This window comes from Lissotriton vulgaris, chromosome 1_1, assembly GCF_964263255.1.
Source record: "Lissotriton vulgaris chromosome 1_1, aLisVul1.2, whole genome shotgun sequence".
Lineage (NCBI taxonomy): Eukaryota > Metazoa > Chordata > Amphibia > Caudata > Salamandridae > Lissotriton > Lissotriton vulgaris.
Genome location: NC_141685.1, coordinates 784,685,772 through 784,712,771, shown reverse-complemented (window position 1 = coordinate 784,712,771; position 27,000 = coordinate 784,685,772). Strand labels below are relative to the sequence as shown.

At 48.5% G+C, this 27,000-nt stretch overlaps 1 protein-coding gene across 2 annotated transcripts in view; it reads right to left on the bottom strand.

Annotated features, from left to right (window-relative positions):
- LOC147747824 (uncharacterized) overlaps positions 1-27,000 on the bottom strand; it is a 325,452-nt gene that overhangs the window by 132,284 nt on the left and 166,168 nt on the right. Inside the window, exons 4-6 of one of the 2 annotated variants that reach the window (XM_086956286.1) lie at positions 24,606-24,742; positions 3,618-3,685; positions 1,494-1,659 (exon numbers count right to left, since the gene is read on the bottom strand). In XM_086956286.1, coding sequence (XP_086812412.1) covers positions 1,494-1,659; positions 3,618-3,685; positions 24,606-24,742 — 371 coding nt within the window. Of the gene's footprint in view, positions 1-1,365; positions 1,660-3,617; positions 3,686-24,605; positions 24,743-27,000 lie in introns of those variants that run through there. The other variant, XM_086956292.1, reaches the window with a different exon arrangement.

Sequence of the window (27,000 nt, the reverse complement as noted above, 5' to 3'; positions counted from 1 at the left end):
CTTTACTTTAGGGTCTGGCACAACACCAAAGAGCATCATTGCTCTAATGCAGCCTGTATGAAAATTATCTTTCTCACCCTCAGGCGTGCATTCAGAGTTGGATTGGTCGGGCATCCCTGAATCCATGTGTTCCAGGTTTACGGTGTGTGTTGGGAGAGGGAGGTCCCCTGTTATCATCCCTTGATTCCTTTTTAGTTCAAAAGTGTTTATTGAATTTTATGCAACACTAGTACAGAAATTATAAAAAAAAAAATTACAATGGAAGCAGAAATAGTTACCGAGCGGTGAGGTTTCCAGAGAACTCTGTGCCATAAGGGACACTATTCTTCAGTCCTGTACTTTCATTTAATAACATATTGCATTCTGGAAGTTGTTCTCTTGGTTCACTTTGTTTAACCCAATTAAAGTAATTCAGCTGAAACCAATGATTCACAAAAGGGAAGCCCAAGAAGGGAATGATATACAAAGTGGTTTAACTGTCTCAATACCTCAGATTTGTGAAATCTGAAGGCTTACGACAGTAAAACCACATTTTGTAATGTACTAACCCAATTAACGATTCCGGGATGGTTGTTTGAATTGTTAAAAGGGTTAAGTAAACATTAAGGAAACGCTATTTGGAAGGGGTGTGTTGCAACCTAAATCCAGTCTCAAAATATTAATATTTTACAACTACTTCAAAATTGATAGTAAGCAATTAACAAACAGGACCTTCGCCTTTGAGAAGGTTGACAAAAATGTCTTTTACTCCTAAAAAAGGTTTACATTTTCATGTTTTTTAATGATGTCATTTTCCATTTAGATAAACTGGGTGCATTAAAAAAAAGATTGCTTTATTTAAAAGTAAGGTGTGTCTGTGACTTTAGCCAATCGTTGTGGGTCGCAATTTGTGAACTGCCTTCTGCATATTAATGCGGTAGGTCGAACTCTGACCCACTATTTTTCAGAATTTTGTGAACTGGCTAATTAATACATATGTCAGTTTGCAAAATTCCTTTCCATGTGCACATAGTCGGTGCGCAATTTGCGGCCACTTTTTGCAAATGGAAAATTTGTACATCAAGCCCATGGCATCCCTGATAATGTGAATTCATCAGGTAGCCTTATCAAACTGGTAAAATATTTTTTTTAAATGTAGTATTTTTCTCGGATGATTGCATTGGACCACTGTAATCATTCCAATGAACTCCACACAACTATGGGGAATGCGGGAGTCACAATCCCTAGCGCATGTAATGCCCCCCTTCCAGGCGGCAGCCCTTGTCTATGAATTCCACAGACAGCCTGCACCATATTCAGATAGGAACGTTTGGTGCTCTCTGTATTTTGCTTGGGATCACTCAACTTGATAATCCAAGCCTCTAATGTGTTTCATCCCCATCCTGCATCTATTGGAATCTAATCACCATTGTCCTGTTAGTGATGGCCCAGTCAGGTCAGGCTTAGAAATGACGCACGTGTTTTGTTATCTCTGACATGCTCTACATATTCACCGGATCAGCGCGGTCTCCCTTGGCTCCTCTTCTATCAGCGACGAGAGGGAGGTGTGGTGCATGGACTCAGGGGTCCGGGGGAAACGTTGACCCAAGGCTGGATTCCTCATCATTTGGCTATGAAGGTGGCTCAGCCCTTCCTGGATTGGCCTGTTGTGCAGTCTCTCTGAGAGAGAAAAACAGTGAAAATGAGACGGTCAGTCTTAGGGAGGTGTGTGTGTGAAGAAGTAGTGGTGAGCACTTCCGTTATGACCTAAGTCTTAGCTGTCCATTCACACTTCCATCATGACCCAAGGCTCTGTTTATTTTATTTATTTATTTTGCAAGTTTTATAGAGAGCGAACAAGACCCTAGCGGATATCTGAGCGCTTTACATTAAGTAAGGTTCATTATACATCAGTTCAATGCATGTTAAACACATATACATACCATCATATAACAGTAAAGCAGTAAGATAAAGCACAAAAACAATCCAGTTGAGGCAGGTAAAGGGTAGCAATAATGTCTAATATATCTAAATGAACATTTGTCATAGTAAAGATTACTAAGAAGTTTCTTTATATTATGCTCAGGAGCATTTTGCCATGAGAATCGATTTTACTTAGATGCAGTAGAAGCGTGAAGTCTGGTTTCTAGGGATAAGGCATTCCAAATCCTGGGTACTATCCCTGAGAAGGATCGTTTATAGGTTTTTTTCTTGTTGAAACTTTAGGGTTTCAGTAGTAGGTTGTCAGCACTTCTTGAAGATCTTATCCTACCAGAGATCGTCAGTTTCTGTGCCAGATGGCTGGGTGCCTTGTGATGCAGGGCTTTATGCATCCTACACGCTATTGTCAGATGAATTCTGGCTTCCTGTGGTAGCCAATTCAAGGATTTTAGATCTGGGGAGATGTGGGCCCTTCTTTTAGACCCAGTGATGAGTCTCGCTGCAGCATTTATTGAAGCTCTTAGAGGTGCTGTTGTAGCTTTCGGAAGGCCACACAGAAAGACACATCCGCACTCTACACTGGGGATAAGTTGTCCATCCACTTGATTGATTCACCTTGAAAAGCCACTGAATTGAGGAGCAAATGTATACAGGGATCAGTTACTATCACTGGTGAGAAAACATTAATCTCTTGTAAAATATCCAGACTCTTGTCAGAATGTCAGCTGGAATACAGCCGTGACACCCAATGATTGTGAGCCACAACTTTGTAATGATTACAGGATAAGCACTGCCTATGTAAATGTTTGCCATTTAGATACATTTAGATTAATTTATGTACATTTATCTCATGTGGCTATGATGACATTTAGGCATATGTCAAATCCCTGATGCACATGTCGGGCCCAGTATATTAAGGTAAAAGGATAAAGCTACCTTGATGGTGACTCTAGTAATCCTTAATAAAGTCACTCTCTTCTTGTCAGGTTATTGGTCCAAGGCCCCTGCCTGAAGATTGCCTGTTAACCGTTCCTAAAGGTAAGGAAAAACTACTCACCTGGTGGGTGCCTAGCAGCATGCATGCAAACCTCCTGCAGATATGGCCAAGTGCCCTACATAAGCAAGTCCTGCACCTAACTTAATTGCCCCAAAAACATTGTGTTGTTGGTCGAAACATGGTGGTGACAGGAGGAGGGTGAATATTGGCTGTAGTAAGAAAATAGTAATAGGTCAGTCACCATGAAACCTAATTTTGCGCCTAGGCCGATCTCCGCTAAAAGAGACTATTCTACAGGATCTTTTGGCGAACCTGAGCATCATTGCATCCAAAGAATAATACCTGCAGAATATATGCTAAACTGGCTATACGCCTGGCACATATCCAAATATACCACTGATGCTGATGTAGCTCTGGTACAGGGTGGAGAATCCAACCCAGAGCCATGAAGGTTATGAGAAAGACAAATACAGGAACAGCTGCATTATGGGAAAGCATCTTTTGATGCTGACATGCCTTTGTCACTTCCTCTATGGGCATATGTCATGGGACTTTTGAAGATCAGTGGAGTTCTTTACCTAAACTGATTACAAATCAGTAATGTACAGAGTGGAGATGGGGGCAGGTTCGTGGTCTAATGCCCAAGGAGGGCAGAAAAAGGGTCCAGAAACAAAAATCTGACTTATGGAACCATGCAAACCTGGTAGCATTCCTCTGCAGTCGCCAACAGATGGGCCCTTGATGTTTACTGGATGCAGCGGCTTCATCCTGGGCACACAAAAAAATCACATTAGTTTCAAATTGTAATAAATTTATATGACTTTCAGCAAGGGCCACGGTTGTGAAAAAGGTGTTCAATGTGCTGTGAAATACCAAGAAATGCTAAAGCTATCAAGCTTGAGTCACCAGTTTAGGTAACACGAGCCACTGAAGTCCTGCCTTCTTGGAATAGTTGGGCACATTATCAGGAAATAATAAACAAAAGTGTAAACATCCCTCGTGCACATGCAAATAAATTGGATACAACCCAAAATCACTCTAACCAGGAAGCTTCCTGGAGAGCGCCTGTGTTGAGACCAGAAAATGGATCACAATGTGAGGGAGGAAGTCCACTGGGGATAATCAGGGGGTGATGTGGAAAGTAAAGTAAGACAGGGGAGGAATAACCTGTCAAGTGTGTTCTTTTCTTTAGAGTTTGCCTCCTCCCTTGCTCCCCCAGTCGCCACACCCCTGCCTGTGAGCTATGTGATGAGGTGGTTACAAGAAGAGAGTATGAGGATCAAAGACTGTTTGACTGGGAGGTAGAGACTGAGACAGAGTGGGAAAGGGAAAGCTTTGTGCTGGGGCAAGAGCAAAGAGAGAGACAGAGGGGGCTGTTGGCCGAGGGCTGTGTTAGTGGGCACCCAGAGGGGAACAGGGGAGGGATACACTCAGCGGTGCGTGTTGGTGGTAATAATAACAGAGGATGAATAAACTGCAGTTCTTAACTTGTAAATCAGAAAAACAGCTGAAAGAATGGTACGGATGCACTGGTATTGTTATTTTTAAATATATGCGGAATTGCTTCATATGTTGATGTACTCACCACAGAAATAGATAAACATCGCCATCACGTGGTGGACTTTTGTTAAGTGCTGGTGTTGAGAATTAGGTGATGTTGCAGAGCACTGGCAAACACCGGCTCAAATTAAGCACTAAACAGAGAGGTGTGTGGTGGGACAAAGAGGAAGCCAATGGAGGGATACATTGAAGTGTGTGCACGTGTTGGGATAAATACAGTGAAACAGTGGGATAAACTGAGGGCTTTTATGGGCAAGTATTTAGAAGGGGAAAAGCGAACAAGGAGGTGCCATCCTTGTATAGTGAAGAGTTATGGACTGTTTCATGTGCACGAGGGAAAGAGAGAGAAGGAGAAGAAAATGCTATGTGACAGGGGTTGGGGTCTGTGCAGAGCGAATAGAAGAAGAAAGCAGGTGGCTGTATGGCGACTGAGGAGGAGAGTGAAGGAAGCAGCCAATGGCAGGGGGGTGGAGGGGGTTTAGGGTAGTCTTGTCTCTTGCCCAGTGTTTGACAGGCATGGCTGGTATTTTTATCTCCAGGTCGGTAAACTATTTAACAAAAATATGATTAAAAGTGAACACATTTGCCACGTTAAAAAAAGAATACAGATTTATCACATTTATTTTTAAGGATGTGCACCTGTGCTTTCCAGAATCCCAAAACGTGAACAAACAGCTGTAATTTGTTTCTTGAAAATGTGTTAACTCTAAGGCTGACATTTCGAGTTCCCAGAGTAGAATGTATACCGCTCTGGCTAGCTATAGGCAGTCCAGTGATTCCAGACCAGAAATGAATGGGTCTGAAAACACCAGAACAGCGTTTGCGGGGTCCCCATACATACCCAGTAAAGCCGACAGGGGGAGAGGGGCTGCGGGGGAGAGGCATAGCGTGGCCTCCGCCCACCCCTGCCAGCAACACAGTGGAAACACACAATGCTCCCCCCAGAAAGGCCACTACCTCCAGGGCCGGACTGGCTGTGGCGGCACCGGACGTTTCCCCAGGAGGCTGGAAGGGTGGGCGCGGTTTTGGAGCGGTGGGGGCCAGTTTAATTACTGGGGGCTGGTTTGCATGGTGCTGAATTATGGGCCCCCAGTAACAAAAGCGGTACAGGAGAAAATGGTCCCAGTGGAACACAATTGAAAACAAACAATGATTTATAATAGCGTCCGTTAAATTACTCAAAAACACTTCCTGTTCAACATTGTTTAATCATATTGAACACCTATTTTCATGTTCAAAACACAGCATATATATGAATACATTATGTAGTGGTGCCCCAAGAAAAGGGAAAAAAAGAGTTTGGTGCAGCAAGGTACAGAGTGAGGGTTTTATGAAAAAATGAAGGAGGGCAGTGACAATATATACATAACAAGCACTGGCGTTGCCAATAGGTCTCGCATTAGGAAAGTGTGAGCTATTGGTATTGTAAATGACAATTATTTTTTTTTAATATGTGTTGGCATTGAAAATATATAAATTAATAGCATTGTTATTTACAAAGCCAATAGCTTACACTTTCCTAATGCGAGTCCTATTGGCTATGGGAATGCTTGTTGTTAGCCAGCAAGGACAGTGCTGTTGTGGTGCTGAGTGATGCTGTTATGGTGCTCAGTGATGTGGTGGTGTATTAAAGTGATGTGGTGGTGTCCCAGAGTGATGTGGTGGTGTCCCAGAGTGATGTGGTGGTGTCCCAGAGTGATGTGGTGGTGTCCGTGAGTGATGTGGTGGTGTCCCAGAGTGATGTGGTGGTGTCCGTGAGTGATGTGGTGGTGTCCGTGAGTGATGAGGTGGTGTCCGTGAGTGATGAGGTGGTGTCCGTGAGTGATGAGGTGGTGTCCGTGAGTGATGAGGTGGTGTCCCAGAGTGGTGTGGTTGTGTCCCTGAGTGGTGTGGTGGTATCCCTGATTGATTTTGTGGTGTACATCAGTGATGTGGTGGTGTCCCTGAGTGCTGTGTTGGTGTCCCTGAGGGCTATGGTGGTGTCCCTGAGGGCTATGGTGGTGTCCCTGAGGGCTATGGTGGTGTCCCTGAGGGCTGTGGTGGTGTCCCTGAGTGGTGTGGTGGTGTCCCTGAGTGGTGTGGTGGTGTCCCTGAGTGGTGTGGTGATGTCCCTGAGTGGTGTGGTGGTGTCCCTGAGTGGTGTGGTGGTGTCCCTGAGTGGTGTGGTGGTGTCCCCGAGTAGTGTGGTGGTGTCCCTGAGGGATGATGTGGCGGTGTCCCTGAGTGATGTAGTGGTGTCCCTGAGTGATGTAGTGGTGTCCCTGAGTGATGTGGTGATGTCCCTGAGTGGTGTGGTGGTGTCCCTGAGTGGTGTGGTGGTGTCCCTGAGTGGTGTGGTGGTGTCCCTGAGTAGTGTGGTGGTGTCCCTGAGTAGTGTGGTGGTGTCCCTGAGTGGTGTGGTGGTGTCCCTGAGTGCTGTGTTGGTGTCCCTAAGGGCTGTGGTGGTGTCCCTGAGTGCTGTGGTGGTGTCCCTGAGGGCTATGGTGGTGTCCCTGAGGGCTATGGTGGTGTCCCTGAGGGCTATGGTGGTGTCCCTGAGGGCTATGGTGGTGTCCCTCAGTGCTGTGGTGGTGTCCCTGAGTGGTGTGGTGGTGTCCCTGAGTGGTGTGGTGGTGTCCCTGAGTGGTGTGGTGGTGTCCCTGAGTGGTGTGGTGGTGACCTTGAGTGGTGTGGTGGTGTCCCTGAGTAGTGTGGTGGTGTCCCTGAGTAGTGTGGTGGTGTCCCTGAGGGATGATGTGGTGGTGTCCCTGAGTGATGTAGTGGTGTCCCTGAGTGATGTGGTGGTGTCCCTGAGTGGTGTGTTGGTGTCCCTGATTGATTTTGTGGTGTACATCAGTGATGTGGTGGTGTCCCTGAGTGCTGTGTTGGTGTCCCTGAGGGCTATGGTGGTGTCCCTGAGGGCTATGGTGGTGTCCCTGAGGGCTATGGTGGTGTCCCTGAGGGCTGTGGTGGTGTCCCTGAGTGGTGTGGTGGTGTCCCTGAGTGGTGTGGTGGTGTCCCTGAGTGGTGTGGTGATGTCCCTGAGTGGTGTGGTGGTGTCCCTGAGTGGTGTGGTGGTGTCCCTGAGTGGTGTGGTGGTGTCCCCGAGTAGTGTGGTGGTGTCCCTGAGGGATGATGTGGCGGTGTCCCTGAGTGATGTAGTGGTGTCCCTGAGTGATGTAGTGGTGTCCCTGAGTGATGTGGTGATGTCCCTGAGTGGTGTGGTGGTGTCCCTGAGTGGTGTGGTGGTGTCCCTGAGTGGTGTGGTGGTGTCCCTGAGTAGTGTGGTGGTGTCCCTGAGTGGTGTGGTGGTGTCCCTGAGTGGTGTGGTGGTGTCCCTGAGTGCTGTGTTGGTGTCCCTAAGGGCTGTGGTGGTGTCCCTGAGTGCTGTGGTGGTGTCCCTGAGGGCTATGGTGGTGTCCCTGAGGGCTATGGTGGTGTCCCTGAGGGCTATGGTGGTGTCCCTGAGGGCTATGGTGGTGTCCCTCAGTGCTGTGGTGGTGTCCCTGAGTGGTGTGGTGGTGTCCCTGAGTGGTGTGGTGGTGTCCCTGAGTGGTGTGGTGGTGTCCCTGAGTGGTGTGGTGGTGACCTTGAGTGGTGTGGTGGTGTCCCTGAGTAGTGTGGTGGTGTCCCTGAGTAGTGTGGTGGTGTCCCTGAGGGATGATGTGGTGGTGTCCCTGAGTGATGTAGTGGTGTCCCTGAGTGATGTGGTGGTGTCCCTGAGTGGTGTGTTGGTGTCCCTGAGTGGTGTGTTGGTGTCCCTGAGTGGTGTGTTGGTGTCCCTGAGGGCTGTGGTGGTGTCCCCGAGTGGTGTGGTGGTGTCCCCGAGTGGTGTGGTGTGTCCCTGAGTGGTGTGGTGGTGTCCCTGAGTGGTGTGGTGGTGTCCCTGAGTGGTGCGGTGGTGTCCCTGAGTGGTGTGGTGGTGTCCCTGAGTAGTGTGGTGGTGTCCCTGAGACACACAGGTGGGGGGAGGGCAGCCGATCCGGGCCGACTCACCGGCGGACTAAATTTACACTAAATATTAGTGTATTGGGAAGAAAACTGTTTTTATTAATGATTTGTCAAATAAGATAGCATCGTTATTAGGAGCACCGCCAGTGCGGGAGGAACATTCTATTTACAATGAATCGGCTCTACGGCAGGTGTAGTATTGGCAATGAAACGTAGTGTTCCTTGATGCGCGGAGGGGGGTTTTAAGATACTGCAGGAGTCTGCAGGGGGGGCGCCGTGAGCTGGAGGTCTTGCGGGGGTGAGCGAGGGCTGAGGGGAAGGGTTATGACTGAGTCTGGGTAGTTAGAGGGGGAGCTGGGTAGTTTCCTAGGGTTATAGGGCGATGGCATCTGGTGTTTTGAAGGGTCCATGAAGAAACGGCGGAGTTCTGTGGTGGTCGGGATGAGGGGATGTGGCGGACAGTAAGGGGGTCTGCAAGGACCGAAGGAGAGGGCGAGCAGCCCGGGACGAGAGAGCTGCAACGCGAGGATGTGGATGACGGGGGGGGGGTTGGTGGGAGTCTGCGATGATCAGGAGCGGGGGAGGGGGTCCTGGGGGCTTTGATGTGAGAGATAAATTAGGGGCGGGGTGGACTCTGGCAGGGGAGGGAACATGGCCTGGAGAGAGGCCGTAGGGAAGCCGGATGGGGGAGGGAGTGCAATTAACATGGTGTAAACGGTCCAAATTCAACGTAATGTGGGGGCTCTGTGGTCTCTGTTCCTCACAGGAAATGTGTAGCTTTTAGTTGCTGGAATATAGCAGATAGTGGGTTAAATGGACTTGGGACTGCTCACCTACAGCAGCAAAGTCAGGGAGCAACAGGCTTTCAAAATATGCATCAACACAGTCCAAACTGCTGCCCACAGACTCCCATAGCGCTTGTGGATACAAAACAACAGGAGGGAAGGGCGACATCGCATGTCTGGCCCACGCGCCCCGGGGCAACTGCGTGTCCATGCGTTAAGATATTCCTTACACACACGAGATCCTGCTGCCAATACGATCTTGGGACAAATTGGAGGCCAGTTGGAAGCCGGCGGGAGACGGGGCTGCGGAGGTTCAGTGGCTATGGGGAGGTAGGCAGAGGTTGGTGTGAGATTACAGCGCAGATGCTGGGGGGGACAGTGCAGGGGAGGAGAACAGCTAGGGATTATTGTCACTGTGTCGCATTAAATGGCAATATTCCAAAACGATTAAAGGGAGCTTTGGTTTTAAAGTGACGAAAAGTCAATCTTAATGTTCTCATATCCGAAAAACATGAATTACAAAATGAATAGCAGGGCCAGTCTATGAAGTGTTAACAAAGAAAAAAGTAAAGTTTTCAGGTTTTATTTTCCACGGCGGGAGAGCCTGGGGCGGGAATGCGAGCGAGGGGAGGCAGGCAGATTAGGAGGGAAGCCGGATGGGGGCGGGAGAGCCTGGTGGGGGTGTGAATGCGCGAGGGGAGGCAGGCGGATTAGGAGGGAAGCCTGATGGGGGCGGGAGAGCCTGGTGGGGGGCGTGAATGCGAGAACCGAATACTCTGAGCTTTCCAAGTGTTTGTGAAAATTTATTCCTAACTAGCTAAAAGCGTCAGAATACGTGCATGGTTATTACGATCTCTATATTCCAATGTGATTGTCATATCGAAAATAGTATAGCTCAGCTGCTCGTGAAAACTTAAAGCTCATTTTGAAATGGGTTCTCACGAGCTGCAGTTACAAATATGATGTCATTTGTTTTTAATTGGTTATTTTTACCGTGTTTTTATAAGGAGCCCTCGGTGGAAAAAAAGTGGTGAAGTCCGTTTTGTATGTTTACAGATGAGCGCTCCGTAATGTTGTGTGCAGCTGTCCCGGCATCCCCTTTGACTGGTGATGGCTGAATCATAGAGTGATGTTAGAGCGGAAACCCGGGTCCCCTGAATCAGAGTTGTTTTAGGATCCACAGTGTTCCGGTCAGACCTAGGCTCTCTCTGTTGAACATGGCGGCAGTGAAACAGCATCAATCGCTGCTTGAAGAACCTCCGCACCTCAATGGAGAGTTGGAACTAGAGGACAAGGATGATGAGGCAGATACCAGACGGCAAGGCTGTGATTGCGTGGAGAGAGGGGAGGTGCTGGTGTGGGAGGGGGGAGGTGCTGGTGTGGGAGGAGTGCTGCTAGGGAAAGGCTGTGATTGCGTGGAGAGAGAGGGGAGGCACCCTCCTCTACAGACCACCAGGACCACGCGCAAAATTCAGTGAAGACATCACGGACTTCATCACTCCACACGCGCTCCCCTCCAAAGACTACATCCTTCTGGGAGACCTCAACTTCCACCTTGAAAAGATCAACGACCGCAACACCGCCACCCTCTTGGACAACCTCGCCAACCTCGGACTTAAACAACTGGTCACTTCCCCCACCCACATCGCAGGTCACACTCTCGACCCCATCTTCACCTCCAGCAACCATGTCTCCTTCAGCCACACTACGGATCTCCTCTGGACTGACCACAGCTGCGTTCACTTCACCTACAACAAGCCGAAACCCATCATCCACCTCCAACCAACTCTACAAAGAAACTGGAACAAAATCACCACGGAGCAGATCTCCACATCGCTCCTTCAAACCTCCCCAGCCCTCTCTTCTAACGCCAACGAAGCCGCCTCCAACCTCACCCTTTGGTTATCCAACACCGCCGACAACTTAGCACCACTGAAAAAACGTCAACACAAACTTGGCATCAAGAAGGCCTCATGGTTCAACGACGACCTCAAGAAGTCCAAGAAACTGTGCCGCTCCCTTGAGAAGGCCTGGAAAAAAGACCCATCCGCCAGCAACAAGAACGCTTTCAAAAGCGCCATCCGTACTCACCACCAACTGATCTGAAAAGCCAAGAAAACAGCATTCAAGGATCGACTTGACAACAACGCCCACAACAGCAAGGAACTTTTCAACATCGTCAAGGAATTTTCCAACCCCTCGGCCAACTCCAACGACATCACCCCCTCTCAAACCCTCTGCGACTCCCTAGCCTCATTTTTCCACAACAAGATTGCAGACATCCACAACAGCTTTGACAACCAACCCGGTAGCCAACCCACCCTACCATCAGCTGACCACCTTCCCCCCGTTAACACCCTTAACGCCTGGAACCCAATCTCCACTGAGGACACCATCCGCCTGATGAATTCCATCCACTCTGGATCCCCCACAGACCCATGCCCTCACCACATCTTCAACAAAGCAGATTCCGTCATATCTCCACACCTCTGAGACGTCATCAACTGCTCCTTCAACTCCGCCACCTTCCCAGAAGACTGGAAACACGCTGAACTCACCGCCCTTCTGAAAAAACCAACAGCAGACACCACCGAACTCAAAAACTACCGCCCCATCTCGCTTCTTCCATTCCCGGCCAAAGTCATCGAGAAAGCTGTCAACAACCAGCTTGCCGCCTTCCTCGAAGCCAACAAATCACTCGACCCCTCACAATCTGGCTTCCGAGCCAAACACAGCACTGAGACCGCCCTCATCGCAGCAACAGACAACATTCGAACTCTACTGGACAATGGAGACACAGTCGCCCTCATCCTCCTCGACCTCTCTGCAGCCTTCGACACAGTCTGCCACAACACCCTTTTACAACGCCTCAGAAACATCGGAATCCAAGAAAAGGCACTGGAATGGATCACCTCTTTCCTCACCGGAAGAACCCAGAGAGTCCGCCTCCCACCATTCAACTCCGAGGCCTCTGAAATCATCTGCGGCGTACCACAAGGATCCTCACTCAGTCCCACCCTCTTCAACGTATACATGAGCCCCCTCGCGGCCATCGCCCGCCAACACAACCTCAACATCATCTCTTACGCGGATGACACTCAACTGATCCTATCTCTCACCAAGGACCCCAGCACCGCAAAAACTAACCTACACGAAGGAATGAAAGAAGTCGCCGAATGGATGAAACAAAGCCGTCTGAAACTGAATTCAGACAAAACAGAAGTCCTCATCTTAGGTAAATCCCCCTCTGCATGGGACGACTCCTGGTGGCCGGAAGCCCTCGGAAATGCACCCACCCCGACAGACCACGCACGGAACCTTGGCGTCATCCTGGACTCTTCACTCTCAATGAACAGACAAGTCAGCGCCGTATCCTCCTCCTGCTTTAACATTCTTCGCATGCTCAGAAAAACATTTCACTGGATCCCCTCCGAAACAAGGAAAACAGTCACCCACGCTCTAGTCACGAGCCGACTGGACTACGGAAACACCCTCTACGCAGGTACCACTGCTAAACTCCAGAAGAAACTACAACGAATCCAAAACGCCTCAGCCAGGCTCATATTAGACATCCCACGCAACGAACACATCTCTGGTCACCTTAAAGACCTCCACTGGCTACCCGTCAATAAGAGAATCACTTTCCGACTGCTTACCCACGCACACAAATCACTCTACGACATCGGACCAGATTGCCTCAACTCTCGACTGTCCTTCTACACCCCCTCCCGCCAACTTCGCTCTTCCAGCCAAGCCTACGCCACTGTACCTCGCATCAACAAGACCACCATGGGAGGCAGATCCTTCTCATACCTGGCTGCCAAAACATGGAACTCACTCCCCGCTTACCTTCGCCTCACCCAGAATCACCTAGCGTTCAGAAAGCAGCTTAAAACGTGGATATTTGACAAATAATCCTCCTCCCCTCCCTAAGCGCCTTGAAACCCTCTGGGTATGTAGTGCGCTATATAAATGTTATGACTTGACTTGACTTGACTAGTGTGGGAGGGGGGAGGTGCTGGTGTGGGAAAGGGCAAGGCTGTGTTTGCGGGGAGAGAGAGGGGAGGTGCTGGTGTGGGAGGGGGGAGTTGCTGGTGTGGGAGGAGTGCTGCTAGGAGAGGAGTGAATGCTCGTGCATGTTTGCTCATGTGATTCACGTGAACTGCAAGAAAACCGCGGCTGAAAGCCCTTTGGTTTGAAGAGAAAATAGCCGACTTGAATTCTCCCCATTTCCCATTCCTGCGGAATGGTAAAGGCGAGACCTAAAAATTACATACAAAGCCGGTCCAGCCTGACACAGGACTACAAATACATTTACAAAGCCATTATGTTAAGTTTAACGCAGTGGAAGAAGCACTGTTGTCCACATTGGCATAAAGGATAGAGCTGTCGACATTTCGATCCAGTGAAAGTGTAGGACTGTGGAGGCTCCTTAGGCAGAGAGAGAATCAAGATAGCAATCTGTAACCAAAGTTTACATGCAAGTAACAAAAGCAGCAGTGCTGGGAACTGGTTTAGTTATGCTGCAGTGCTTCACACTTGCACCCCTGTCACTCGCCCACTCCCAGCCCTCCCTTCAACTCCCCTCCCTCCTCCAGCGGGCTGGTCCGATTAAATTGTCAGGGCTGCTTTGTTTTCTCAGTCCGGCCCTGCAGCCTCCCAATGCCCCAGGCACCTATACACTTGCTACGGATTGGTGTCACTACAACGCATGCTTTTACATCGCATGCCTTTACAACGCGGTTTTTACCATGCAGTCCATTACAACGCATAATGCTTTTAGGCGCTGGATAGTGAATTATTTAATTTACTATTCTAACTCCAGTCCCCGTGGATAGCAGGGAAGGTGTTGGATAGTAAATTAAATATATTCCCTATCCTAGAGCGCCCCCCAGCGCAATGCGTTGTAATGGTATGCGTTGTAATGGTTGCGATGTAATGGTAGTGCGTTGTAAAAAATGCGTTGTAAGTGATGTTCCCCACTTGCTACCCTTCACCCCCCCCCACCGCAGTTATTGATCACTTTCTCTGAACAGGTGATCAATATTAGAAATTGGGGAAATCTGCAATAAATCACAGGTCATACTGTGCTTTACAGGTTATTCCCCATCTGGGGTTTTTAACTAGTGACCCCCATTAACTCACAGGTAGATAACAGGCAGAATTGTAAATTTAAGCCCTGGTATCTCCTTGAAATGTTAAAAGGGAACTCAGAATGGAGGCCTAAACAGCAACTCAGCAAAGAAGAAATGGGAGAACCCAAAAAGGACGTCCGATCTGAGGGATTCTGAGAGATGGAGGGAGTACGGCCTGAAACTAGAAGAAAAGAAGGACCTGAGGTTTCTGTTGTGCAAATTATGGGGAAAATGTATCCTCAATTTTCACCAGTACTGTGCACGGCCGGAATAGGGAACCACAAGCAGCCCTGGCAAAAATACTCAGATCTGCAGCGCTCCCTTGTCTCCTCGTACGATCCCTCTTTTACCATCCAACCATTCTTTCTCTCTTCGTCCCAACTCTCTTCTCTCTGGAGAAGTGTGGCTCACTGGTTAGAGCAGGCAGACCCTGAAGCAGAGGTCAGACCCGGGACCAGGGTTCAATTCCCGACGCGGCAGGGTCTGAGCCCAAGTGTCCACGGACTCGATAATTCTCACTTCGGTGCCTACTCGAATCACGGGCTCACACTCTGCAACTCTGTGCAATAGCTTGCTTAATCTCCACTACGGCCCCCCGCGGCGGGATGCCTGGCTTTCACCTTGGGGATGCCCAGTATGGGTTATCTCACAGGGAAAAGCCAGGACGGGTTCCCAATGCAAGCGCCAAGATGCCCAAGGGTAAGTTGAGCGCTATATAAGAACACACATAATAATAATATAATAATAATTTCTCACTGGTTGCTTTCTGTCTACCTCCCTCCTCTCACCTTCTCATTCTCTCTCTCTTGAAATCTATCCGTGACATCTGCGGTTGACCTAGGTGCCAGAGGCACTAGGAGAGGCCCTGGCCTTTCAAAACTGGCATCCAAGGGCTCAAGCCCGCCGGGGAAATGCCCGGTGGAATAAAAGGCCTGTCCCGCCCTGGTAATGTGTCAGTTTCACAGTAATATTCCACAGCCTGGCAGAAGATGGGCCTCTCTTGTGAGTAACCGAGGCATGGGTTCTCCTGCCATGGTGGAGCTCTGATCAAGCAGAGGCCTTCAAGGCCCCATTTTTTCGTGAACATGGCATTTATAGTCAGGGCCACTGGAATTATGCGTCAGGGGAGGGCCACATTTGTGGCAGAAAACACTGCGGCTGCAGAATCGCATAATTCCAGTAGCCCTGTTTAGAATGCGGTGGGTTTGGACTAAGGAACAGCTGCAGCCTGATTTAATGTACCCCGGGGCCTTTGTAGCCCTGCCTTGGAGACTGTCACACTGGAAAATATTGATTTTGCGTGCGCTAGAGATAGCATGCCCTACAGAACAAATATTTGGAAAGCTTTTAGGGACGACACGGGTCACGTTTAATGCATTTACTTACTTGAAGGCATTTGCTATTACATCAGTCAGTCCCATTTTGCTCTCTCCTTCCCCCATTTCAATCTCAATGCTCCATGATGCCTCCCTACACTTCATGGAAGAGACGCGACTCCCACGTCACCAGTTCCTCACACAAAGATATTTCCTTGGTGGATCTGACAGAAGAATGGACACCACCAGACTTTATGGTACAGACAAGGCTCCTGTGGACGTCATCAGACCATAGAGAGCAGACATGGTGCCAAGCACCAACCAATGTCAATGCATTATGGGAAAGACATGGCTCCTGTGAACTCACAAAGGTTTAGGGAACAGACACGGTGAGGGCAGACATCACCAGACACTGAGGACCAGGCATGGTCTTAAAAGAGATCACAAGACATTATGGTACAAACACAGATTACAAATGATGACAATTTCCCTTTATGGAACAGATATGCGCCCAGCAGATGTCGCAAGGCATTAAAGTTCAGGTATGGGCCCCAGGAGATACAAATAAACCTGATTCGATAGGCATGGCTTTGGAAGTTGTTACCAGGCCAACATAACTGTGGCAGATTCCATTTGGTCGTAAGAGAAAGCCACATCCCAAGTGGATTTGACAAGGTAGGGGTTGTTGAAAAATAAAATTTTATTTTTCATCACCAGGGCTTGTGGTGTGACGCACCTCCGCTCAAATGGAGGAGTCGCCCTTACAGACTTGGTAACTGTAAGCTTCTCCAGGCAGTTAGAACTAATATGCCCTCAAGGGTCATCACCAGCCATCACTGTATGCGAAAGACCTTCTGTTGCAATACATTACAGATCGGTCCTAGATTGCTATCAATAACAGAGTGCCCTGACCCTAACAATTGCGTCTTTTGACCATGTAGCACCCAGTGGCTTCTGGTAACTTTTGAAAGTGGTGAGGCGCAAAATTTCTATATGAGTGCTCTATGGCGAGCGAGGCAAACCATCACAAGAGGCTTTGGGGGGTTTCTCCAATGCCCCCGATCTTTTTTCTGTTTTCCAAGAGGGCAAATGGTGCATTTTCAAGCAAAGTTGGGAAAGTAAGAAGGTTTATAAAGCACTTGTGAAAGTATGGACCTTAAATATTTAAACACATAAAAATGCTCCATATCTAACTGAATTTAAATTGTATAACGGTTTGTGTAGTGTATAGAGAGAAAACCTGAAGATGGCTGGAATGCCAGAAACCGGTCCTCGGAAGCTTGTTTCCGGTCAAGGGAAGACATGGCTTGGCAGTTCGGGCTGGACTGTTCCCATGAGGCACAGGGTCAGACTGATTTGCATATAGCCATGTCTGAACTGGGGTGGCAGAGTGGGCTAAAGAACGGTGATGGATTAAACCCAGATCTTTTGACTGGGTGTGAGTGTTTGATTGTTTCAGACGCTCCGTTCATCACCACCCCCTTTTGTACCGCTTTTGGCCGCCATAAGTGTGGCAGGGTATGCTCAGATGTGAGTCCCTTGCTCACTTTGCCACTGGATTCAAGCAAGCCGGGCTGAAGACGGCTGGAATGCCAGAATCCGGTCCTCGGAAGCTTGTTTCCGGTCCAGGGAAGACATGGCTTGGCAGTTCGGGCTGGACTGTTCCCATGAGGCACAGGGTCAGACTGATTTGCATATAGCAATGTCTGAACTGGGGTGGCAGAGTGGGCTAAAGAACGGTGATGGATTAAACCCAGATATTTTGACTGGGTGTGAGTGTTTGATTGATTCAGATGCTCCGTTCATCACCACCCCTTTTGTACCGCTTTTGGCCGCAATAAGTGTGGCAGGGTATGCTCAGACGTGAGTCCCTTGCTCACTTTGCCACTGGATTCAAGCAAGCCGGGCTGAAGACGGCTGGAATGCCAGAAACCGGTCCTCGGAAGCTTGTTGCCGGTCCAGGGAAGACATGGCTTGGCAGTTCGGGCTGGACTGTTCCCATGAGGCACAGGGTCAGACTGATTTGCATATAGCCATGTCTGAACTGGGGTGGCAGAGTGGGCTAAAGAACGGTGATGGATTAAACCCAGATGTTTTGACTGGGTGTGAGTGTTTGATTGATTCAGATGCTCCGTTCATCACCACCCCCTTTTGTACCGCTTTTGGCCGCCATAAGTGTGGCAGGGTATGCTCAGACGTGAGTCCCTTGCTCACTTTGCCACTGGATTCAAGCAAGCCGGGCTGAAGACGGCTGGAATGCCAGAAACCGGTCCTCGGAAGCTTGTTTCCGGTCCAGGGAAGACATGGCTTGGCAGTTCGGGCTGGACTGTTCCCATGAGGCACAGGGTCAGACTGATTTGCATATAGCCATGTCTGGACTGGGGTGGCAGAGTGGGCTAAAGAACGGTGAAGGATTAAACCCAGATCTTTTGACTGGTTGTGAGTGTTTGATTGATTCAGATGCTCCGTTCATCACCACCCCCTTTTGTACCGCTTTTGGCCACCATAAGTGTGGCAGGGTATGCTCAGACGTGAGTCCCTTGCTCACTTTGCCACTGGATTCAAGCAAGCCGAGCTGAAGACGGCTGGAATGCCAGAAAACGGTCCTCGGAAGCTTGTTTCCGGTCCAGGGAAGACATGGCTTGGCAGTTCGGGCTGGACTGTTCCCATGAGGCACAGGGTCAGACTGATTTGCATATAGCCATGTCTGAACTGGGGTGGCAGAGTGGGCTAAAGAACGGTGATGGATTAAACTCAGATCTTTTGACTGGGTGTGAGTGTTTGATTGATTCAGATGCTCCGTTCATCACCACCCCCTTTTGTACCGCTTTTGGCCGCCATAAGTGTGGCAGGGTATGCTCAGACGTGAGTCCCTTGCTCACTTTGCCACTGGATTCAAGCAAGCCGGGCTGAAGACGGCTGGAATGCCAGAAACCGGTCCTCGGAAGCTTGTTTCCGGTCCAGGGAAGACATGGCTTGGCAGTTCGGGCTGGACTGTTCCCATGAGGCACAGGGTCAGACTGATTTGCATATAGCCATGTCTGAACTGGGGTGGCAGAGTGGACTAAAGAACGGTGATGGATTAAACCCAGATCTTTTGACTGGGTGTGAGTGTTTGATTGATTCAGATACTCCGTTCATCACCACCCCCTTTTGTACCGCTTTTGGCCGCCATAAGTGTGGCAGGGTATGCTCAGACGTGAGTCCCTTGCTCACTTTGCCACTGGATTCAAACAAGCCGGGCTGAAGATGGCTGGAATGCCAGAAACCGGTCCTCGGAAGCTTGTTTCCGGTCCAGGGAAGACATGACTTGGCAGTTCGGGCTAGACTGTTCCAATGAGGCACAGGGTCAGACTGATTTGCATATAGCCATGTCTGAACTGGGGTGGCAGAGTGGGCTAAAGAACGGTGATGGATTAAACCCAGAGCTATGCAACCCTGGCAGACCTATTACTGTTCACAACGTGGCTCCTCTAGCAAAAAATCCTGCGCAACAGAAGTCTTATTTCTGCAACATACGTCCCGGGTTCATAATTTAAACTACAGACTATTCCTAAAAAGACCCATAGGCTACCAGACAACACACATCCGGCTGGGTGATGTCCACCTCTCTGATGCCCGATGGTACAGGTGGCAATCTCACATGCCACTTTCACAGGTACGGTTGCCGCAAGAGACTCCGAAATTAGTTTGAGACTTCCACAGAAACTTTAAAGGGGATAAAAATGTAAAATGAGTTAACTCTCCATGCATAATGAGGGATGTTACATAATTATAGAAATTACTGCTGAAGACAATTTTAAAGGGATAGATCAACTTAAAGGAGTAAAGCCACTCGAGATGAGTTTGCACCAGCAGTCATACATAAAGCTGAACTAGAAAAAAACAGAACTTCTACTCCCCTGTATCGAGCGTGTGCATACGTTAGGTAGTTTTCCTGAAAAATCGGGCATTTTACACAGAACGAGAAATCCCTGGAAGCAGGTTTTTATATACACGCTCACCGTTAGCATCTCCGCCCTTCCAGGGACCAGGCACGGCCGGCATGACTATGGGGGGGGGGGGGGTGGTACCTGCGGGGAGGGGGGTAATTTAATTAATAAAACTTACCAGGCACCTCCTCCGATCCCGCATCGCATCACGTCTCCTCTGCAATGAGGTGGTGGAAGTAACTTCTCCCCGCTCTTTTCTTTTGCCGCAACAAGAAATATTATACTAACTGCCAATTAGGAGACTGGATGCGACGGGGGGCGGGCGGCTGACCTTTTGTTTACTCTGTCCTGGCATTTGATAGGGCATGGGGTGACTTTGTGCAAAACACATCACTGCCCTAGCAGGAGCCTATCTTCAGACTCCTACACTACACTGGGCATGCGCCACATACCTAATGCTTTGTGAATGTGAGTGAGGAGCAACGCTCCTCTTTCACATGCACAGACCATCTTCTGGACTCCTGCTCACCTCTCGCCAGCGAGCGATGTGCGTTGACATGCGCACTTTCAGTTTCACCCGTGAAGCACAGGCCAGAAGTTTGTCTGCTTACATTCCTGTTCACCTTCTGCCCAATTGTTTAGTGAGTCACTGTCCCGGCGTCCCTATGGACTAGCCGCCACTGCTAGCACCATTAGTGTTCGTTCACCTCATCGGAGAGCGGTGCCCTCTTGAGATTGCTAAATAAAGTACTCAATACATGTATGTAGAAGTGGATACGAGAAGTGTATCTCTTTTGCGGGTCATTAAGTCATAAAAGATCTGTCTACAAGGCTGAGGATGTGGCGTTATGGCCAGAGCTGCCAAATTTAAAACTGGGGAGCCAGGTTGGAGTCTCGGCGTTGGTCAACACCCTGTGATTCTGGGCACATCAATTAATCTCCCAGTGCCTACTAAAATGAATCAGACCTTGTATGATGTAACATTTGCCATACTAGTTGGAAGTATGGCACTGCTGTTTTTACATGAAGATGTAAGACTTAGACTTTTGTTTGGTGTTAGACAGTTCTGACATCTTGAGGCCAGGTCAAAAGTTTGGCGGTGGTACTCTATCCATCACGGTGCCAAACGACATTCCACCTGCCACGCTGATGGACTACCGTCTGCCACATTTAGAGACCAGGTCCTGCAGTGACCTCTGTACCTTGATAGAAACCACTGTTATAGCAGTTCCTCACAAGGTACAAAATGTTGGCAAACTGCTGTCCACCAAACATTTACAAAGCTTTTGTTTTTCAAAAACGAAGTCCGAAATTAAGATTTGTTGTAGAAAAAGATAACAAATAATGAGCCCCACACCCAGGGAATTGTTTCCCTGGATATGGCGTGTCATTATTTTTTTTTCTGCCCCTCATCATCAGGTTTCAGCTTGCTACAACGGGTAGAATAAAAAGAGAACACATGAAGCACTCTAAATATGGTGGGTGGTGTCATGCGCTTCGTCTGATGGCCCCTACTCTGTCTGGCTGTTGTAGGAAGCTTTTGGTCAAAGGAGCCAGCGTAGGCTAGGTTGCCAGAAATGAGGCAAACCTCCCTACCAAAATAGGATGGACAGACTGTCATGCTTGTGCAACCCTGCATCAAACAGGATGTGCATTGACAGGAACCACTGTGACAGCTGTTACTGCCCATGCTTTATAAATAACCGAAATCTTGGCGGCCATTTATAAATTCAGCGGGCAGTCCCTCCACCAGGGGATCAGAGTCATCTACTCCGTCCCCTTAGTGGAACAATGGGCCATAGGTCTCACATTTACGCAAGTTTAAGCTATTGGCATTGTAAATGACAATGCCTTTTATTTATGTTTTGAAAACGAAAATAAAAGGTGTTGTTATTTGCAATGTCACTAGCTCAAACTCGCGTAAATGCGAGACCTATTGCATTGCTAATGCTTGTTTTATACAGCGCTCCACCACCCTTAGTATTCTTGGCTTTAAGAGGGGGTTCCCAGCAACCCCGAAGAAGAGGAAAAGGACAACTGAAACGTGAAGACGCTATGCAAGAGCCTCCAACAGAAGGGATACATTTCAGTGTTTTCCAAAGGATGGAATAAGTCTACGGCGCACGAAGGTCCAGAGAAAGAGGATTCTAACACCCTGTCCCTCAGTCTCTGGAGGACAGCCCCGGGGCACCAGCCCCCACCCTTCCAAAGCAGAGGGGGCCGCCAGAGAGAGGGCCGGGTAATACGCCCCCTCTCTCTGGTCTCCACAAGTGAGCCCCACAGAGTGACCAAGGACTGAATGGGCATGACACCTCACTAACATGGTCAGTCATACCCTGTGGGTGCCCTGGGCTAGGCTGGCATTGTCCACGACCTCCTGCCGTATGCTGAGATGCCCATATGTATCTTCCTCGTGCACTCCCCCTTCCCTTCAGGGCACGGTGAACCTCACACGTAGACACACATGGATAGTGCATGCCAGGGGCCCATGCTGCTTCCTTCCCGCTAATGTGATAAACAGCCCCCTACCACAGCTGCCATTCCAGCTGCAAGACAGTAATACGGTTATGGAGCCATTAAGGGGAAAAGTCTGCTTAATGGGCATTCAAGGCGCCTCCTGAGGTGAGAGCGGTCTGGTGCAAAATGCTGCGGTGCTCACATCTGCCTGCATGAATGAATGAATGAAAGAAAGTCCGCAGCAGCAAGCACAGCTGCACCCGGGCAGCCCTCCCTGCTGCACCATTCACCCTTCTGTGATTGAGTGCCAACCTCTGCCAGACTGTCAGCCGTGCCAGCACAAGCTCCCACACTGGCGAGATGCCCTCTTTAAGGCTGCCACCACGCTGTACCACCCTATTCTTTCTCCACACACCCAGGTACTCCTGTGCCACCCTCTTCAAGGCTGCCAGCATGGTGTACTACCCTATCCTTTCTCCGCACGCTCATGAACTCCTGTGCCACCCTGTTCACAGACTGCCACCACGGTGTACCACCCTATCGTTTCTCCACACGCCCAGCCACCCCTGTGCCACCCTCTTACCAGGCTGCCAACACCATGTACAACTCCGTGGCGCCCACGGGGGGAGAGAAAGTGTAAGTGCGCGATGTGTGCGCTGACAGGAGTTTATCGAATATGAGAGATCAATTGTTATTTAATTTTAAAAATAAAATAAAATGTATTTACCATTAAAAAAAATACATCCATCCTCAATCTGTGCATACCGTCTCAGGACGCCAGTTATGGGCGCCATAGGACAGCTGCGACGTTGCATTTGAATATCAGAGAAAACTAGCCTGACCTGTTCTTCCAGCGATCCCAGCCCACTGCACCAGGGGGGGTTTCACTGACCCTCAAAAGAAACCACAACACAGGGCAGGTTTGTGCATGCACCGCTGGGAGCCAAGTGGAAGCCCAGCCCGTGATTGCAGCTGCAGTGGTGATCGTTGAAAAAGCGGGTGCCCACCCGGCTATTATCTTTAATTTGGAACGGGAGCCTACCCAGTATTGCAGCCGCCGTATTGAGGGAATCACCGCCGCAGCCCGGCTCGGACAGGAAGCCAGGCAACCTATGTTGGGACAGGGCCGCAAGAGGACAGGGAGCAGACGGGAGCCTACCCTGCGCTCCTGTGCCCATGAAGCTAGCCGGAACTAAGCGAGCGTGTGAGCCAGCGGGGCTCCCATGCTCGTGGAGAACCCCGCCTGCTGCCGAGCCTGACCCCCTGACGAGAAAGAGACCCCGGTGAGCAGGGACTTCTCGAGGCCTGGCTGGAGTCAGGAGCACCACAGAGGAGACCAGCGAGTTCCTAAAGGAAACTCCACTGGAGGGTGCCTGCAGAACGGAGTTACCGGCAGACCTGAGGAGGAAAGACCTGCCTGGAAAGCAGCGGGGGAGTCCTGAGTCAGCCCGGTGAGTGAGGGGAACGTTTAAACACTATGTCTATTCCCTGTGTGCCACTGTCTCACCCCGCATTAAATAGACGGAAGGGGGACAGGAGATGTGCACATCGCGTTACTGTACGCGATGAACACGCGCTTTCACATTTCCAGTCCGTCCTGCGCGTGCCCATCTCCTGTCTTCCTTCGGAGGCAAGTCACTGACAATAGATCTCGCTGGCGACAGCGCTTTCGCACCTGTGGTCGCCAGGCGAGACCTAAAAATTAGCAACTAAGTGAAAGGGTAAAAACTTTGACCAGGACAATTCTGCTTGATGTAATTGAGCTGTGCTCAATTGAAATCACACCTAGGGACCGGTCACACAAGAACAGTACTTTCTATTGGTACTTCACTTTATTGTGGCACTTTTTCTCTTAATATTTTTTTAATTCATATCTCTGGTTTCCTGTATTGCATTTGTATCGTTTTGGTTTATTTTTGTTTATTACATTTATCTCTCGCTCAATAAATTAAAGTGGGATATTTATTGAGTTGTGCTTCTGACTTTACTTCTAAATGGTTTACACATTTTTTCAGAGTTAATTAGGTCTGCTCTATGCCATAGCTGCCAGGGGCTGAGCTCAGGTTTAAAATATTTAAACCTCGTGTTGGACCCAACAAGTTGGTGACTTTATTACTAGTGGTCGACTGCCATCCACCCCAATTAGGAATTCACTTTCTTACAATTTCAAAAACCTAACAGCTATCCCTTTTATCAAAAGCTTGCTAGACCTGAGTTTTTTTCAATGATCTCTCGGCAAGTGGAGTCCTGTGCAGCCTATATAGCCTTAAGAATATCTCTGCTCTGTTATGCCATCGAGGCCTGTGCAGACTGAAAGACAACTTTGCTGTCTGTTGCCTGTGAAATATGTGCAACCGGAGGGACAGCTCCTCTACCTCAGACACCTAGTACATACGGTCTGTGTTACCTGAGGGATAGATATGATACCTGAGACCTGTGAGGTTCCTGTGAAACCTAAGGGCAGCTTTGCTACAGGGGATCTATATACCCTTAGAGAATGCCCCACTCACTATGAGAAATGTGGATCTAGAGGGGCTGGTCTGTGTAACCTCCTGTTGGTGAGTAAAGTTCACCTGGCCTTGAGCAGACGTCCTGGTGGTGGCTCCCTGGGTGCTGTGGTCTCCTCCATCATCTCTTTCCTGAAGGCCTCGAGCTGTTGCAGAAGATCTTCCTTCATATCTTGTCCTGGATCCAGACCTGCAGGTGAGGGCTGAACAGAAGAAGACACTCAAAACAAGTAAATAAATAAACTAACAACTTCAGAAGTCAGAAAGATGATGGAGCTAACGACGGAAGAGGTAGTGTGATTATCCACTCGTTGTTGCAAGACAATTCAATTTATCTATTTATTTCTGTGTTTTATATCATGGCAACATTCTGCCTTTCTGCCTGTTCTGAGCGCTACATAAACACTATAGTGGCTATAGGTTGGTGGTTACATTTAGTGCGAGGATAGTATGGCCACATTATTATTGGGTGAACATCAACCTTAGCCATCGGGCACATGGGAAGGTCGTGCGGGTGTAGAGGGAATGTGGGTTAAAGGGTCAAAACTGTTTCAACTAATCACTCACAGTAGGATTCCTTTACTCTTGTACTATACTGTGGAGGGTGTCGGTTCTGAGTTATGATTGTCTGAACAGTTCGATTTTCAGCAGTTTCCTGAAGATTAGGTTGTGTTTCTTGATGCTTGTGCTCACACGCCAACAGACCCTTTTCAGGTAGGAGGCTCACAATTTCTAAAGCGATAAGTGGCTTTATTTTTAGCTGTCTCCTGCCTAAAATCGTCTTTGTTTCAATCAGTGGGGGCTGGTGATCTTTGAAAATGGTAGGGTGCAAAACCTGCCAGGAGCTCCCCCTACCTTTTTCAAAAGTCTCCATATGTTAAGAGTTACTGTCATTGTGCAAATGGCAACCTTTTGTTATGGGTATCCCTATGTGACAAGAATTACATCCAATACTCCATTACCAGAATTTTGCCATTGATACTGTCCATATACTATGGGTGGCCCGTATGTTAAAAATAACCTTCAGTATTTCATAGCCTGCCTTTTATCTTTTATCATGGTTTGCTTCCCCTAACCTGTCCCCTCAGCCCCAATATGCCATGACTTCCCTCTCTCTTATGAAAATAATTACCTCCAGTATGCCAGCACCAGCAGTTTGCAACAGGTATCTCCTTATGTGAAGTATTACTTCCAATATACCAGGGTCTGTATTTTGCCTAGGGTGCCCTTGCTTAATGCTAAGAATTACCTACATCGTCCCAGTGCCAGCCTTTTGCCACAGATACCCCCATACCAAGATTTTTCTCTATTTGGCAAGTGCAAGCATTTTTCAACAGATGCCCTATACCAAGAATTGCTTCTAGTATGTCAGGATCTGTAGTTTGCCATGGGCGTCCTTCCCAATGCCAAGAATTATTGCCAATATGCCAGCAGCAGCACAATACCTTGAGTGCCACAATAAGCCCAGCATTATATTGAGTATGCCATGACAAGCGACAGACTCACAATCATAAAACACACAAACAGACACACTCTCACTCACTCCCACTCTCACTTTCACTGATTCTCACTTCCTCTCACAATCACTCTCTTCCCCATCACTCATCTGACTCATACTCTCTTACTCATTCTCACTCATACTCTCTCCCACGTACTGTTACTCATACACATACCCATAATCACTGGTTCTCACTCTCACGTACAGACACATTACACACACTCATCCTTTCACACTCACCGACTCTGGGCCTTGGTGCAACTCATTGACACTCTCAAACAGACACACACCCACACATACACACACACTTTCACTTAATCTAATTTCCCCTATATCACTCACAAAGACATAGACACTTGTTTTTATTTTTATTTATTTATTGAGATTATATTTAGCCCGCACATTACCCGAAGGTGTCAGAGTGCTTTACAAAAGAACCAGTTGCGACACATAAGGATTTAGGATTACATGAGTTACATTAAAGATACAAACAGGATAAACATTGCAAATGTACAAGTTGTAAAGTCACACAGGGACGAGATACAAACGGAAAAAAATTGCAAATGTACAAGTTGTAAAGTCACTCAAGGAAGAGATACAAATGGCTAAACTCTAAGAATCAAATAGGAATGGTAGTGAGTAAAAGGTCTACTACATATACTAGTGGTTAGAGTTATCTCTATATACATATATATATATATATACACAAATAGATTTGCTTCTAGTGTGTCAGGATCTGTAGTTTGCCATGGGCGTCCTTCCCAATGCCAAGAATTATTGCCAATATGCCAGCAGCAGCACAATACCTTGAGTGCCACAATAAGCCCAGCAATATATTGAGTATGCCATGACAAGCGACAGACTCACAATCATAAAACACACAAACAGACACACTCTCACTCACTCCCACTCTCACTTTCACTGATTCTCACTTCCTCTCACAATCACTCTCTTCCCCATCAC